At 44.1% G+C, this 18,309-nt stretch overlaps 1 protein-coding gene across 1 annotated transcript; it reads left to right on the plus strand.

Moving 5' to 3' along the window:
- The first annotated feature begins 1,377 nt into the window (after nucleotides 1-1,377).
- Nucleotides 1,378-9,237, plus strand: g3bp1 (GTPase activating protein (SH3 domain) binding protein 1). The gene is made up of 12 exons (XM_076105274.1): nucleotides 1,378-1,512; nucleotides 4,441-4,557; nucleotides 4,690-4,771; nucleotides 5,900-6,073; nucleotides 6,161-6,251; nucleotides 6,535-6,625; nucleotides 6,980-7,250; nucleotides 7,400-7,504; nucleotides 7,805-7,922; nucleotides 8,264-8,389; nucleotides 8,478-8,587; nucleotides 8,715-9,237. The coding sequence occupies exons 2-12, from the start codon at nucleotides 4,463-4,465 to the stop codon at nucleotides 9,000-9,002; spliced, it is 1,551 nt and encodes a 516-aa protein (XP_075961389.1). The 5' UTR covers nucleotides 1,378-1,512; nucleotides 4,441-4,462; the 3' UTR covers nucleotides 9,003-9,237.
- Nucleotides 9,238-18,309: the final 9,072 nt, after the last annotated feature.

The raw sequence follows: 18,309 nt of genomic DNA on the forward strand, positions 1-18,309 counted from the left end.
ATACAGTATTTAGTAACACATGTACACTGTACAGTCACTCAAAAACTGGCATTGTTGTTCTCACACACACACACACACACACACACACACACACACACACACACACACACACACACACACACACACACACACACACACACACACACACACACACACACACACACACACACACACAAAACCTGAATCCATTTATAGAGTTCAAGCCCTGATTTCTAAAGGATCTAATTGGTTACAGGTGTTTTCACAGCTGCATTCTGTGATTAATAATTGAGTGTGGTGTTTAAACAGCAGTGTTAAGCAAAAAACATCACACACAGGCTTTTTAATGATGTGTCGAACGTATTAACCGCTTGAAGTTATTTGCAGAAAGTATGTTTTAGGATTTCAAATTTAGTGTGAAGCAGAAACCGTGCTGATGGTTTATAGAATTGATAAACGAGCCTCAAGTAGCCTTGAAGTTTGATACTATTTGTCAATAATTGTCTGTCTTTGTTCTTAGGAACCACATATTTGCTGACCAAAGGCCCTATATTCATGTGTATCAGATGGTTTAAGGTAATTCGTTTTTTGTAAACATTGAACATTAAATCGCAGTATGAACTGCAATAATGTGAGATTTTAAGGAAAGTTTTGCAGTCTTTCAGAGCTTGCACCTAAAAGCACATCTCAGACAGGTGAAGATGAAGCTTCAGATTGTTAAATAAACCAACCAGGTGGACGGTCACAACAGGTAAACGCATCCAGAGAGTGGCAAAGGCATTATTTAACTGTGGATCAGGTAGAGGCAAACCAGACTAAATGTAAATGTGCCGGTATGGAAATGAGGAGCAGGTGGGCAGGTTATGTGAATGGCGGGAAAAGGGTAACTGCAGGCAGGGAGAGATTAGTGTGTGACACAGAAAACAGAGCCGGTAATTGCACGCACGTTCAGGATCTGACTGAGGTGATTTGTGACTCCAAATAAAGGGTTTTCTTTAAAGCTGACTGGCAGGATATGCGGGGTTTCTGCTCTTTGACATTTAACACCTAGTTAAACTGTTATTCGATGAGTCATCCGCTGTAATTAAAGTCAGTTAAAATACCGAATAACGTTTTGTCACCCCTAAGCGGTGAAGAGGCTCCGGTACACGAAGCTCAAAACAACAACCGGCACGTACCGGCCGATGAAACCATCGCACCTCAAATCCATTTACTGTGACGTGATAGGCCCCCTATCGCGAAAATCCTAAGTTTAGACACAGCGCTTCGTGATTGGCTGTGAGTTAGAAGCTCCCGCCCCTATCTGTGTATGCGCTAAAGCAATTGGTAGATGAGTCACACAGCTTTAATTTGATTGGCTTAGACGGCTCGTAAGAGGCGGGATGTCACGTTCGGTTGCGGAGAATGAAAACCGGTAACCTAGCACTCCAGCACGTTGTGAAGCCGCTAGCGTCTCCTGGCTGCTGTCGCTGTGGTGATTCAAAGAAATCACTTGTTTCTTGATCGATTTTTTTTTTGATAGTTGACCCACAGGTAAGTTATTCTTTTTGACAAACTGTCACGTGTTTTTCGTAAAAAAAAAAGTAGGAAATAGGGTGTTTTCCTGTGTCGTAATTGGCAGATTAACTGGGTCGCTTTTTTACGGCTCCGTCTACATCCTGGTGAGGCCATGATGGCTGTTGGCACTGCGGTCATGTTAAATTAAACGATACGTGTTATGGTAATGAACTCGAAAGTAGAGGCCGGTGATGGAAGTAGTTGTTTGCTATGTTGGAATATTAGGATATAGCCATTTAACTTTGTTTTTTCCAGGAGATAGCCACCGCCCATGTGTAGCCCACTTAAGAGCTCTCATTCAGTCGTGACTCCCTCCCTTCGCGTGTTTCTCTTGGTTGCCAGTTTTGCATTTTTCTCCACAATCCTCCACCATATGCGCTCACTGGTTTCTCCTCGGTTCTGATCCGGCTAACCGGTTAACTTGCCACGGAAAGACCCGAGACGTGTAGCCGGTGAACCGGCCGGTGGACACGTGTTGGGGCTGCTGCACAAACCAAAGCTACATTAGCTGTGTCTGCGCTGGTGTCTGCGCTAGTTTTTTGCGGGTTTAGCTCCGTGTGGAGCAGCTATTAGGCTCTTTGAACCCAGGGTTATATCTGGTTGGTTGGACTAAACCCTGTAACCATAAAAAAAAAAGTCCCACCGATGTGCAGAGCCGCCATGACCGGTGGATGAGTGCGCGTAAGGCCGGTCGGTGCCGGTCACTGCGTGGCCTTTTGTCTGCCTGCCATGCTGTGTACTTTCTTTCTACACAAGCTGCTCTGTGATATGGCTGCTGTGGTGCAGCTTGTGGTGCCCTTATATGCACTTCATATCTTCAAATACACTTGGACCCCCCCCCGACGTTAGCCCTGAGATCCCGGCACACCTTCAGCTCTTTTGGGGCTACTCCTCCTCAGGCTTAGCCTGGTGGATAATGTGCTGCTGGTGTGCTGGGTGCTAAGTGTTTGCCAGGACAGCAGATGGTGGTGGTGTGGACAGACAGGTGTGGCAGACAGACAGTCTATTTAAGACAGTACCAGTGGGTCTGCTAGTTTTAGCCTCCTCACCATAGATTAACCTCTACTATTAGACCATACTGTGTGCTCTATATAGTTTTTTAAGGGTAAGTCTGCAACCTGGACCTCCATTGTTGTCCCAAAACGCATCATTGAGCCACTTCCACATGCACTTAAAACACTGAATCTGCAGCTGTAAATGATCCCCATCAAATGCACTATTCACACAGTAAAGTTCTCTAGAAACTACGGTGCCTTTTATAGAATAAAACTACATCTTTGTGTCCTGCTGGGAAAGGTTTGCATCCTCAGTAAGACTTTTGGGGTTAAGTGCAATAGACGAAGTGAGATTGTTGGTTTTGGTTTTCTCTTTGGACAAACGTAGAACATCAGCAGTCCTACGTATCTTTTATTCTTGTTCTACATTCCAGACGGGGACCAGTTTCACATCAGACTTGAAAGTTGCTTTTAATGGGCGATCCATCAAAACCCGACAGGCACACAGGCTCCATGTGCAAATATTCATATCGGTGACTGTCTAATGGCACCGAGCCGCATTACCACGTTAAAAAAAAAGTACAGGAAACTGAGGAATGTGGGTGTGTTACCGTCAAAGTTAACATCACCATAAACCGTCCGTCCTGGAGCGTTATCAGGGCGTTGAATCTGAAAACACGGGTTGATTTTGCAGTGGACACACACACACACACACACAGTGGTGGAATCAGTGAAGGGAACAAAATGTCCTCATAAAGACGGGAGTTCTGGGACGCTTTTTAGGTCAGGATCGTGTGTCCAGTTTGTGCTGTAGTTTGTTCATGTAGAGCTGCACGGTTATGTCCAAAAAGACTTATTTTTAGACATCTCAGTCGATGGTGTACATTTTAGTCTTCGTGATCGTTCAATTACCCGTGCAGCCGTATCTCGGTTTCATTAACGTTATTAAGCTGACATGGTTTAGTTTATGGAGTCTCTTCAGTCACAATAAGTGACGGTTAGATCGGCTCGAGTTGAAGGTTAAAGGGCACCAAAATAAAACCACATCAGCATATTTCAGTCGACGTTTGAAGGCCAAATAGTACAAAACTTATACCCAAAATAAATAAAAACCTTGTGTGCTTTCTAAATGTGCATTAAGGTTCATTTGAGAGATAAAGGCAGTAGAAGAAATTACATTTAAGTGGAATTTCTTTTTCGCGTGTGTGTGGAAGCTTGTCAGAATCAGTCAGGTTTGCAGATCAAACACATTTCTCGCTGCAGGCGCTTCAACGTGCTCCAGAGAAATTAATTAAAACGAGTCTGGATGTCGTGTGCTGTTGTGAAATCAGAGGTCACATTTACCGAACCTGATTTCCACTTCAAACCTCTCCGACTGCTCTCTGTGGGGACGCAGGATGACTCATCATCACATCTACGTCTTTCAGGAGGGTTGTTGGCTGCTGAGGCGTGTGTGATTATCGCGGAGCAAAGACACAAAACATCGCCTGATGTCGGCGCTCAACGCTAACTTCTAAAAGCCCAAGAACTGTTTGTCAAGTTGTCATTTACAGTAGCAACCATTTTAAATAACTGGCAACCAGCTCGTTGCTTACAACAGTAGTCCTAATGTCGTGTTGTCTACGGGTGATTCTGCAATATGAGAGTTCAAAGTGTTCCCGGAACAAGTCAACAATTAAGTAATCGATTCATCTTTTGGTGTAATATCAGAAAAAAAACAAAAAACAGCCAATTTGCCAGAACTCAACGTGACAAACAAACAATACAAACTCAAAGATTTTATAATGAGAAACATTTCAGTCCCTGAATACTATCACTTATCAATTAACAGAACGATTGTTTCAGCACTAGTTAATACAGTAATCGCAGGACATCATTAATCTAACCCTCTTCCTCTTCTTCCTCACAGAGATTTCCAGCTGACCAAAGAAATGGTGATGGAGAAGCCAAGTGCCCAGCTGGTCGGGCGAGAGTTTGTCCGACAGTATTACACACTGCTGAACCAGGCCCCCGACTACCTGCACAGGTGAGCCCTTCACCTGCTCCTCGGTCATGTGATAGTTGGTCAGAGTTCACTGGAACCTCGGCGTGAACACGAACGCAGGATTCCTTTATGTGATGTAATAAACTAACTAGTCTCTTCTGTCCGTCCGCTCAGGTTTTATGGAAAGAACTCGTCCTACGTGCACGGCGGCCTGGACAACAACGGCAAACCGGTGGAGGCTGTTTATGGACAATCTGTAAGTCTTCTTCCTCCACCAGACATTACACTTACACACGTTAACATGTTGATTATCACAGAGCGGCTCTTACACACGTTAACATGTTGATTATCACAGAGCGGCTCTTGCACACGTTAACATGTTGTTTATCACAGAGCGGCTCTTACACATGTTAACATGTTGATTATCACAGAGCGGCTCTTGCACACGTTAACATGTTTATCACAGAGCGGCTCTTACACATGTTAACATGTTATTTATCACAGAGCGGCTCTTACACACGTTAACATGTTGATTATCACCGAGCGGCTCTTGCACACGTTAACATGTTGATTATCACAGAGCGGCTCTTACACACGTTAACATGTTTATCACAGAGCGGCTCTTGCACACGTTAACATGTTATTTATCACAGAGCGGCTCTTACACACGTTAACATGTTTATCACAGAGCGGCTCTTACACACGTTAACATGTTTATCACAGAGCGGCTCTTGCACACGTTAACATGTTTATCACAGAGCGGCTCTTACACACGTTAACATGTTTATCACAGAGCGGCTCTTACACACGTTAACATGTTTATCACAGAGCGGCTCTTACACACGTTAACATGTTTATCACAGAGCGGCTCTTACACACGTTAACATGTTTATCACAGAGCGGCTCTTACACACGTTAACATGTTATTTATCACAGAGCGGCTCTTGCACACGTTAACATGTTTATCACAGAGCGGCTCTTACACACGTTAACATGTTTATCACAGAGCGGCTCTTACACACGTTAACATGTTGATTATCACAGAGCGGCTCTTACACACGTTAACATGTTGATTATCACCGAGCGGCTCTTACACACGTTAACATGTTGATTATCACAGAGCGGCTCTTACACACGTTAACATGTTGATTATCACAGAGCGGCTCTTACACACGTTAACATGTTGATTATCACAGAGCGGCTCTTACAGTTCACTCTTCAGTCTTATGAATGAATATGAAATGAGAAACACTATTTTTGTTCATGACATAATTAAGGCTGAGCAACATATTGATATTATATCATAAGAGACTAGATATTGTGTTAGATTTTGAATATTGTATACTGTTTTTTAAAGTGTCCTTACTGACCCCCCCGTCTGCAGGAGATCCACAAGAGGGTGATGGCTCTGAGTTTCCGCGACTGTCACACAAAGATCCGACACGTGGACGCCCACGCCACCCTGAACGAGGGCGTGGTGGTGCAGGTGATGGGCGAGCTGTCCAACAACATGCAGCCCATGAGGAAGTTCATGCAGACCTTCGTGCTGGCGCCCGAGGTCTGTAGTCTCCGCCTGCTGTCAAAGCACACAGTCGGATGTGTTGATGGAAGTTTATCATGTTTAAATGATTCTTTCTTCCTCCAGGGAACCGTTGCAAACAAATTCTACGTTCACAACGACGTGTTCCGCTACCAGGACGAGGTGTTCGGAGACTCTGATTCTGAGCCTCCAGAAGGTGAGACGACGTTAAAGACCTTGTTTCATGTTTCTCCGCCGTCTTACTCTTCATCCTCCGTCTGTGTTATTCAGCTAAAGATGAATTGAGTTCAGAGTTTCTCGTTCATTCTGTAGCGATTGTGTCTCTTTGCTCGGCCGTCTTTTATTCTGTTTAAGAACCTCTTCGTGACGAATATCGCCTTTTTTTTTTTTTTATGGACTAGTTTAAATAGAACGTGTATCTTTATTCCATAAAGAGCAGCAGGAGGTCGTTGTGCTGAACATGTTTGTGTGTTTTTCAGAGTCTGAGGACGAGGTGGAGATCGAGGAGAGGGTCCCCTCCCCCGACGTCGCTCCGGAGGAGTCCGCCTCCTTCTACGACCCGACACCCTGGTGTGTTCCTCAAGCTGTAACTGCTTCATGTGTTACAACCTTTGAGTCATTTATTTACCTCTACTTCCAAGCTCTGTGTTCAGTCAAAGTGTCACAGATTTGTTGTCACATGACTGTTGGTCTCAGCCGAGTCAATCATGTCTTCTTAGTTGCGCTGAACAGCTCAGAATTTAATGTTTTTTACAGAATCTGGTTAAAACAAACGGTTTATTTGTGGTAAGATTTTAAACGAGACATGTGGAGTAAAATGTTTTTGATGAAATATCACAAATTTCGTTCGTTCGTCACACACGGTGTGTTTCCCATTGTTCAGCAGAGGCAGCAGGTTTGTGTGTAACTGTCTCGTACTTCTAGTTCAGAGCCGACGGTTCCTGGAGACGACGACGACGACGAGGAGGAGGAAGAGGAGGAAGAGGAGGCCGCGGCGAGTCCAGAACCGGAGCCGGAGGCTGAGAAGGAGGCCGAGGTCGTTGTTGTGGCGCTGAAGCCAGAGACGACGGCGGAGACGCAAGCGGACACGAACGCATCCGACGACCAGAAAGAGAAAAGCAGCGGAGCCGCGCCCACCGCAGAACCCGCCGCCACGCCCGCAGAACCCGCCCCCACCGCCCCAGAAGAAAACAGGGTAGGTCTGAACGAGTGAAACCTGAATCATACCTCAGTGGCACCACGCTCTTCTTAGCAACGGTGTTTCTTCTGAGTGACCTGCTGTAATACTTAAAGACTGAGATGAGCAGCAGCACTAAGTGTCTCCAGTGTTCTGTCTCCTCCCAGCCGTTCTCCTGGGCGTCCGTCACCAGTAAGAACCTCCCTCCCAGCGGGGCCGTCCCAGTCTCAGGAATCCCCCCACACGTCGTCAAAGCCCCTCCCACAGCACCGGTAGGTTTGCAAGAGTCAGCTTTAAATATCTCCCAAGATGAATCTGGTGTTCAACTACAGCTTGATTTTAAAACTAGTTTGGATTCCTAATCTTAAGCAGCCATTTTAGTTCTGTGTCAGTAGCCGTCCTCGGGCTTCGCTGTTGTGTTGCAGCTTTGTCTTTAGTAGAGATGAAGGCAGCAGGACACAAACGTCTCCTTCTATCTCCTTTATGATGATGAATCCAGCTGCTGTTGATATAAAAGTGAAGTCATGAACCTGGTTCGTTCTCTTCTTACTGAAGTGTGTTGACTCTTTCAGCCCAGAGCGGAGGTGAAGTCAGAGCCCCAGACAGCAGCACAGAGACCAACGAGGGACCAGAGGCCGAGGGAACAGAGGCCCGGAGGTCCTCCACCGGTGCACAGAGGACCCAGACCAGGTACACACACACACACACACACACACACGTAGCTGCAGGAGTGTTCTGAGACGCAGCTCAAAGCATGTGTTCATTAAAAGTTTTATCTATGAAAGCTCAGTTTCCGAGGCCAAATGCTTTCTGCTTTGGGACTCGCTGTCAATGTTTTTATTGTTGTACAAGTTAAACTCACTTCAACACCTGCGTTTAGAGACCAAACACAGCAGATTATGAAGTTTTCTGACGCGTCAACATGCCGTGACGAACTTAAACTCCACACACGAGTAAAGAGTTCATAAACTCAGAATAGAATCTACCAGTCACGTTGTCTCAAAGCGTCCCCCTCTGTTGACTTGTTTCAGTTCGGGAGGGCGAGCAGGGCGAGTCCGAGGGCCGCCGGGTGGTCCGGTACCCCGACGCCCAGCAGCTCTTTGTGGGAAACGTCCCCCACGATGTGGACAAGACCGAACTCAAGGAGTTCTTTGAGCGTGAGTTTGACTTTTAGAGCTTCAGAACACGAGATTCCCAAACGTCTGTTTTGTGCCCGAGATGGTAAACGGAGTGTGTGGTCCACAGAGTACGGGACGGTCCTGGAGCTGAGGATCAACAGCGGAGGGAAGCTGCCCAACTTTGGCTTTGTGGTGTTTGACGACTCTGAACCGGTCCAGAAGATCCTCAGCAACCGGGTGAGACGGCTCTTTATTCACGATGATACAGTTCGTATGTTTGATGTTCAGTCTGGACGGACGAATGGAAAAAAAGAAACTTAATGAAGCTGTAACGTTGTTTTTGTTTTATTTCTCGTGTCCTCAGCCCATCAAGTTCAGAGGCGACGTCCGGCTGAACGTGGAGGAGAAGAAGACCCGGTCGGCCCGGGAGGGCGACAGGCGGGACATACGGCCCCGCGGTCCAGGAGGTCCCGGCGGGCCCCGAGAGCGGATAGGAGGAGGAGGAGGAGGAGGGGGTGGCGGCGGTGGAGGCGGTGGAGGAGGAGGACCCCGAGGCCCCCCCACCCGCGGAGGCATGGCACAGAAACCCAGCTTCGGCTCCGGGCGGGGCGCGGGCCCCAGCGAGGGCCGCTACTCCACCCAGCGCCAGTGAGAGGAAACCTTTTGGGCTCCAAACCTGAGTTAGATTAACGAATACAAACGATGGTTTTTGATTCCTTTTTTTTTTTTTTTTTTTTTTTTTTCGCAGCAGGAACCAATTAGACAAACGTAAAATATAACAGAAAACTCTTCTTTACGCTGCAGCTTAGAAGCAGAAACGAGTTCATTTCAAGTCAGAGTTTAATAAGTCGCTACACACACACACACACACACACACACACACACACACACACACACACACACACACACACACACACACACACTCTCTCTCTCTCGTTCTCTCCTGAGCGTGCTAGTATTCTGAAGAGCTTTCTGTTAGTTATTGACGCCGGTTTGGTTGAGAGCTTTCACTGTTAAATCCCACCAGCTCCTGCTAACTTCAACCACCAGTCTCTCCATGTGTCTCATGAAGAAGGCTGCCTCCTCCTCCTCCTCTTCTTCCTCACCTGCTGCTTTTTGTTTCCCTCTGAGGAATCCAGAATGTCACTATTTTATTTTTTTTAAACCCATCTCTTCCTCCACCAACACATGTATTATCTGGACTCTTCTTCTTTTGTCTTTTTATGGGGTTTTTTCACGCTGAACTTGAATTTATTAGGAAACAAAAGTCAAAACACGCAAACACACATGACAGAAAAAAGAAGGGGTAAATACTACTTGAATTGGGGATTAAAAAAAGCCGGAGGTTAGGTTTTTTTTTTTCGCGTTCTCTCTCCCTGTTTCTTAAAGGAACGTGTACTTTACTGCTTGGGCAATCCTGTGTATTGCTGCCACCGTTGTGTCGAGCGATGGATCTGTCTTATCTTTTTATTCTATCAGGTCAAGAGCTGAACTGTAGTGGTTTTTATTTGAGTAATGTTGGCTTGTCTCACGTGGATTCACGGACGCACCTGAACGGAGCATGTATATCGCGTCATGAATGAAATCCTGTCAGGCTTCTACTACCAATGCACTTCATTCATCATGTTTAAAGAAACGAGCTCACCTGCCGATGAGAGAACTAAATTAAAAGTGATTTACTGTTTTAAACCTTCTGCTGTGTTTCATCTTGTTTTACACTGACTGAGTGTGTGTGTGTGTGTGTGTGTGTGTGTGGATGGTGGATGCTGAGTATCAAACCTGGCAACCATGTGGATGTAGAATCAAACTCAAGTACAGCTGCTGAAGCTCATGTCAGTGTTTAAGAGACTTTAAACTGGGACCAGACCATCAAGACACAGTCCCACTACAAGAAGTATTCAGTGGTCCCATTTATTTTCATAACTTATAGGATGTTATTAATTCAACTGGTTCAGATTAGATTCTATGATTTAATTTTAAGTTGTGAGGTAGAAGGATGACATTACTGTATCAAACACCTTTATTGAGCATATTTCATTAGTTTTCACACAAATACTTTTTGGATATTTCTCACTTTTATAAACATTTTTTAACCTTTTAATATGTTTTTGAATATTTTTTTATAAAATTGAATAATTTTGGACATTTTCACAATTGTTCCACATTGTTCACTTTAATTTTTACAATTTAATTTCTGGATATTTTTCAGTTTTCTGACAGTTTTCAATCATTCACGTAAAAGCATGATTTTAGGCAGTGTTGATGTAAATATGGTCAACTTGTAATGCAGTAAAATACTTCTTAGCTGTAGTATTTGCTGGTTACTTTATGGCCACAGTACATTCTCATCAATCATGAACAGTCGACACGTTTCATCTACAGCTGAACATTAATAAGGTAACTGGTCCAGTTTATATGTTTCACGTGCAGCTCCTCATCACCTGAACCGTGAACCCACCTGCTGGTGGACCTGATAGTGATGACGTCATTAAAACAGATCATGAACCGTTGAGACGTTTTCACAGACAGACGGATGAACACGATGAATGATGGCTGAGTACCATTTAGCTGCTGAATACAGTTCAATAACTCAAAGATGCAGTAAAGAGGATTAGTAAACCAAATACTGAATATTAAGGAACAAATCACACAAATACAAGTTAATGTAGTCGGGTTAGTTTAATGTTGAACGTCATGATATATATATAAGATATAAGACATACCTCGAGATGTAGTACAGTATAAAGTACAACATGTACCTCTTAGATGTAGTACAGTAAAAAGTACAATATGTACCTCTTAGATGTACAGTATGAAGTACAATATGTACCTCTGAGATGTAGTACAGTATGAAGTACAATATGTACCTCTGAGATGTAGTACAGTATAAAGTACAACATGTACCTCTGAGATGTAGTGGAGGAGAAGTATAAAGTATCAGAACATGTAAGTACTGCAGTAGAGTACACGTACTTAGTGATTTTGTTCCTTCGTTCTGTACAAACCTCCAGGTGTTCTACAGTAAATCATACATCGGACAGATTTCCTCTCGCAGCGGATCGAAACCTTCGACTTTACTCCTTAGATTAGTATTCAGCAGCCGAGTGCTGACCAGCTGCAGGGTCACTGCTCTGTAACTCACGCTGACCTCTGACCTCTCTGCGGAGGCAAGCCAAGAAGAAAAAGAGCGATTGGTCTCCGGAGGATCGATGAAGAACCAGAAAAGAGACGAACCGGCTTCAATAAATCACGTTCCTGTGTTAATGTGATGCTGTTGCTGCGGACGCTGCCAGACTACAGAGTGAAGTCGTGCTGCGTTCAGGAGCAGACACACTTTTCTACCGAGCTGTAAAGTTCACATGTCATGAGCTGCCATGAGCTCATGGTGCTTAGCAGTGGCTGGTCAATAGAGGGCGCTAGGGCGCCGCCCCACCTTGAGCCACAACAAATAAAATCAAATAAATAATAATAATAATAAACTATACATTTATTTAAACCAGATGTTGAATCAGAAAACGAATCAAATATAAAGCTTGAGTTTAATCTGATTCGTCTTCATTGTTTAGATGTTGAATAAAATCTCATCAGTCCGATCGGCTGCAGCGTCCAATCACATGACTGATGAACAATGAGGGGGCGTGTCGGCCGTTAAAACACTTCCTGGAAGTCTGTTCTCGTGGGTTCATCGCTCATGGCTCCTCAGAGATCCCTCCTCCCTCCTCGATCCTCGCTCCTCAGAGCAGAAATAAGAGCTTTGGGACGGCCGTCAATATGGCGGCGCAGAACAACCTCCGGTTCGAGCGAGGATCGAGGAAATGATCGTCGTTTGAACCGGAAGTTGTTGAGGAAGTTGTTGAGGAAATGAGGTTGAACCGGAAGTTGGAAATTACGTCTTATGGAGGACGTCTTTAGCAGGACGTCTTATATAGGACGTCTGATGCAGGACGTCTTATGGAGGACATCTGATGTCTGATGTACCTCAAGACCCGTTTGAGAGGAGAACTTTGAGGAGAAGCTTCAGGCCAAAGAGCTGATATCAGATCAGCCTGACCTCACAATCAGACAGCAGACTAGCGGGAAAGGGAAGCAGCACATGAAGCTTCTCCACTAGCTGAACACCAGACAGGTTAGGCTAGCTGGATGACGTCATGCTAATAACTTATTTAGCTTTTTAAAACAACGGGGACAGATCCAGCACGGACAGTTAGGGAGTGAGAGACATGAAGCACCTGCTGAGACATGATATATAGTTATAAATACATCATTATATATATATATATATATATATACATACATATATACAGTTGTGTGAAAAAGTGTTTGCCCCCTTCCTGATTCTTATTTTTTTGCATGTTTGTCACACTTAAATGTTTCAGATCATCAAACAAATTTAAATATTAGACAAAGATAACACAAGTAAACACAAAATGCAGTTTTTAAATGAAGGTTTTTATTATTAAGGAAAAAAAAAAATCCAAAGCTACATGGCCCTGTGTGAAACAGTGATTGCCCCCTAAACCTAATAACTGGTTGGGCCACCCTTAGCAGCAACAACTGCAATCAAGTGTTTGCGATAACTGGCAATGAGTCTTTTACAGCGCTGTAGAGGAATTTTGGCCCACTCATCTTTGCAGAATTGTTGTAATTCAGCCACATTGGAGGGTTTTCGAGCATGAACCGCCTTTTTAAGGTCATGCCACAGCATCTCAATCGGATTCAGGTCGGGACTTTGACTAGGCCACTCCAAAGTCTTCATTTTGTTTTTCTTAAGCCATTCAGAGGTGGACTTGCTGGTGTGTTTTGGATCATTGTCCTGCTGCAGAACCCAAGTGCGCTTCAGCTTGAGGTCACGAACAGATGGCCGGACATTCTCCTTCAGGATTTTTTGGTAGACAGCAGAATTCATGGTTCCATTTACCACAGCAAGTCTTCCAGGTCCTGAAGCAGCAAAACAGCCCCAGACCATCACACTACCACCACCATATTTTACTGTTGGTATGATGTTCCTTTTCTGAAATGCCGTGTTACTTTTACGCCAGATGTAATGGGACATACACTTTCCAAAAAGTTCAACTTTTGTCTCATCAGTCCACAGAGTATTTTCCCAAAAGTCTTGGGGATCATCAAGATGTTTTCTGGCAAAACTGAGACGAGCCTTTATGTTCTTTTTGCTCAGCAGTGGTTTTCGTCTTGGAACTCTGCCATGCAGGCCATTTTTGCCCAGTCTCTTTCTTATGGTGGAGTCATGAACACTGACCTTAATTGAGGCAAGTGAGGCCTGCAGTTCTTTGGATGTTGTTCTCGGGTCTTTTGTGACCTCTTGGATGAGTCGTCGCTGCGCTCTTGGGGTAATTTTGGTCGGCCGGCCACTCCTGGGAAGGTTCACCACTGTTCCATGTTTTCACCATTTTGAGAAGTAGAGTCATTTTCTCATAGACTTCTATACAACCAGAGGAGTCGCCCCCTGGTGGACACTAGAGAGAATGCAGCTTTTAATATATTCTTCCACATTTGCTGAGTGTTTACTACACTTTGCACATGACAAAAGACGCTATGAACACATGAAGCTTTGACTTCAATCTGTAGAACTGGAGGTTGCCGCCTGAGCACACTTCAGGGTTATGGTCAGATGAGGCTAACATGTTAGCAAAGCTATTTTCTGTACACACGCAAGCAGCAGACACATTTGTTAATTCATCCCTCTTTAGCTGCTAAATGTCTTCTTTGGGCAGATAGTTTATACTGGGTTTATCTGAGCTAGACCTCTTCTTATATTTCACACAAAGTCAGGATTCAGTGATGATATATACACCTGTTGTTTTTCTTTTCCTATTGTTCCATTGTTAAGTTTGCAGTTGTGAGTGAAACAACGACGGCTTTAACAACGTGAGCTTCACAGGTGAATTCAGGTGTGTGTGTGTGTGTGTGTGTGTGTGTGTGTGTGTTTGTTGTTTGCTCAGCTTCTCACATGCTCTCTGTCAGGACGTTGACTTCTTCCACTCCACTGACTTCACTTGAACTCAGCACGAACCGAGAAGTGTGAGGACGAAAGGCCGGGCTCGCCGAAGGTGTTGGTGCGTGTTAAGTTCAGTTCATCTGAGCGCGTGCACGACGATAATCCCACTCAACACTATTTGAGTTGTACTTAAAGAAACAGAGCAGAATAACTGGCTATGGAACCAAAACAATCAACCAGATTCCACATTCCACAGTCAACACCTCCAATAACAAAAGGTGGTTGGAGGTTCAGGGTCTCGCTCAAGGACACGTGGCCCCTTAATGGACTCATTAGTGTTCCGGCCTGTTACGGTGCCGCCTGTGTCGACATATGGCCGGCTTGTTTGTACACCCGTCCTCTGTCATCTTGTGTGCATCAGTATTCAGTGAGTTGCGGCCCTCTTGCTGTGAACAGACACATTATTAGTATTCGTGGCTTCCAGCATGTTCTGGTCCAGCTGGCAGCCAGACCCCCGAGCACGCCGACTGTGTTCACACACACACACACACACACACACACACACACACACACACACACACACATTTGTACTGAACTTGTGTGGAGCCTCATTAAATATGTAATTGCCTGCTCGCTGACCTTATCACAACTACAAGTCAAACACAAACCTCTACTCTGAGTGAGGACTGGAGGAAATATCCTCCGTATCCTCACTTACACCTTTAAGGCCCAGTCCCAAACGTCCCCCCCTATGGACTTAAACCCTGAACCCTCAGGGACTTAACAGACGTCCCCTGTTAGATGGTTTCAGTGTGAGAGGCTTATGAGATGAGAGTTAATTGTCAAATAATCAATTTACATGTTTTTATCAAAACTGCTTCAGGAACAAGATGAAATAAATGTAATTCGCCCGGCTGAACACACATGTGCCGTCCTCTTTGTTTACGTCTCCGTGCTTCCTCTGGTTACTCCGTGTTTGGCATCACAACGCTATGAATTGTGGGTAATTCCCTTGGGCAAAGTCTGCAGAAAGGGTTCATAAAGGGCTCTAAATATCGGAGAGGAACTCAAACTCTCGATGACTTGAGAGAACTAATCCCTCACAGACTGCAGGAACGCGCCTCAGAGTCTGTGCGTGTGAAGATTGTCATTGGGCCTCACAGTGACACTACGTTGTTTAAATTAGTTAGATTTTTATCATGATTATTTCATGTTGCTTTTAATTCTGAACTGCTTCTTGCATACTGTGAAACTTGGCACTTTTTAATGTCATGAAGCATCTTGTTTGCTCTGTTGGATGAATGTTAAAATGTCTTTCTTCATTCAGTCCTGCCTGCTTATGTCCACAACACATGGTGGATTAAACACACGAAAAGCTGTGGAACCGAAACAGACCACATTTAGGTTTGCAAAATAACAAAAGAAGGAGCAAGAAGTTTGCCGGAGCAGATAAGAGGTCTGTGCAGGACGGAGCGTCGTTGAGAAGTGAGCCGAGAGCTCAGCTGCCTCAGAGGCCTCAGAGAGCTGCACACAGGTGATCAGGTGATTACCCACCGCTGGAGACCTGCAGGCACACGGAACAAACACCGTACTGTTTTAATCTGCCTGTGCAATCACCACAGCTGTTTGTAACAGCGTGTCACGCATTCTTCTTTTGATAACACTGTACCTAAAAATCGAATGAACTTAGTCTGTGGTCTGGAGAATCTCAGATGGACACTAACACGTTAGTCAGACCCGCTGGTGCTTTAAAACCACCGAAACATTCAGTAGAATGAACATTCAGCCAGTGAAGCGATGCGAGGACGGGAGTAATGTTGCAGCAGTGAAAAGCTGAACGTCTGGACAAAGTAAAGGCAGAATAACAGCTTTAAATGGGTTTCACGTGTACCGCCTTCATATGAACGAGTCCATACAAACGTGCCCCTCTTGCGGTTCACAACCTCCCACGTGGAACTCTTTCACAAGTTGGGACGTGTTCACTGACGTTTTTTAAAAATGGCGTCGTCCATGGAAGTTTATCTTCCGGTGGATGATAAGTTAATATATTGTAATTTTATGGAAGTTTTCCTCTTGTCATCATGACTCCTTTGCATTGCCTGCATTACGTAGACAGCTCACTAACTCGCTGTATTTTTTCGCATCGCTGGCTTTAAGACGCCGATAGTAGCGTCCATGTTGCTGTTGCCAGCAGTGATGTTCTCACGACTTGAGCGCCGCGCTCGTCGTGTGCACGACTTCCCGCGTCGTAACCACGAGTTCTATTGAGTGACGGCAGGAAAACACTTTTACACAAAGAAAAAGATGCACGAAGTTATTATATTAAATCAAAGGATCAACAGAGATATTTCTATCCGTCACAGGGATGCCAGGCAATAAAGACGCCCCGCAGAAAGGGTTTATTTGCAATTTTTAATACTTTTTCTTGAATGATTACACAGATCCTTGAGTCGAGTAACAGAAAGCAGAAGATCCAACTCCAACAACCTTGACAATGTTCAAAAACAGGTAAAGAGATTTTTGTTCAGAAAACCTTTAATCGTTAATAGAATTAGTAGTATGACATATTTCAATAAATATTTAGATATATACAGATACAGCAGAAACGGTACATTCTTTTTTTTCTCTTCAAATTGCTTCACTTTTTTTGTACAAGCCAAAATATCTGCCATTGTATTTATATTCATGCAAAATATTGTTTCTCAGATTAATGAAAAATAAAAAGGATTTGCTGAACTTTTCTTTGTTTTTTTTTGCTTCATCCTGCTTTGATGTGCGCTCTCAGATTATAAGCATCGTAATGAGCTTCGTAAATTTTTCGCAAATCAAACGGGGTGCACTTTGTGCCAATACACGATAGAAGCAAGTAAAGCAAAATTAAGGCCATTCCAACTTGTGCAAAGGAAATAAATAAATAAATATAATAATCATAATAATAACAATGTTTCCTTTAGTTCACAGCAGTTCAGAAGTCAATGTATTTTTCCTTCTCCCTCAGGGCATCGGATTGTACAATACATACAATAAAATACAAGAGAATCAAACATAACCCCCGAAAACCAATAAGAGTCATTAATCATCGACAAATCAAACCATGCTACTTTAAAATCCAGTTCAGAACCTAAGGATTTATAAACGTCTTCTGTCTTTGTTCAGTCCGTATGCATCACGTCGCACCGTGACGCAATATATAAACCCGGCATCTCTCTCATGTTATGAACCCCTCCCTCCCCCAACCCGAACAGTATAACAATGTTTAATACAATGGTGAGAGGCCTATGACGAAGCTCTAAAATGACTATGATACACACACAACACCCACGCCTGAGGAAAAAGGGGACGAGTCATATAAAAATGGTAGTTGAATGAATGCGTGATATGCTTATAGGTCCTCGTTTTTCTTTTTTCAGTTGCATATTCAACCCCCTTATGGCACGAGAAGAGATGTACGTGAGCTCTAGAAAATGGACCGACTGCTGGACAGAAGGGATTTATTCCAGACGCAGCGCGTCTTTGGCACAGAAGGAAAAACACGAATCCTCCAAGTTCAGACTGTTTAGGCCGCGATCAGAGAGCGATCGAGCATCAGTGTCACCGTGGAGCTGTGAAGGGACTCGACACGCTGCTATCCTAACGTCAACCACATCTATATTTGTTTTCTTGTTCAGCAGCTCTTCATTTTTGCATCTACATTTTCTTTTTTTACTTTTCTTGGTTTTTGCAGAGCCCTTAAAGTCTCGAAAAAAAGTTTTTCAAATGTATTATATTACTTGTACACATAAGATACGGATGTCTGAGAAAAAAGAAACACCTTTTGTGAGTTCGTTGGCTTCGTAGGTTCAAGTGTCATGAATTCTGAATGAAGAACACGTTTTGTACTCCATGTAGGAAATAAAGTGCAGCAGAATAAATGAATGAAGACGAAGCTAATGCTGCTCTCCAGACAACTCAGAGGTCAGAATTTTCCCTGTCAATTCAAAACTTCTGACTTCTGAAGTGTTTG

The sequence above is a fragment of the Anarhichas minor genome, unplaced genomic scaffold (genome assembly GCF_050575085.1).
Source record: "Anarhichas minor isolate MPS153535 unplaced genomic scaffold, ASM5057508v1 ptg000031l, whole genome shotgun sequence".
In the NCBI taxonomy this organism is placed as follows: domain Eukaryota; kingdom Metazoa; phylum Chordata; class Actinopteri; order Perciformes; family Anarhichadidae; genus Anarhichas; species Anarhichas minor.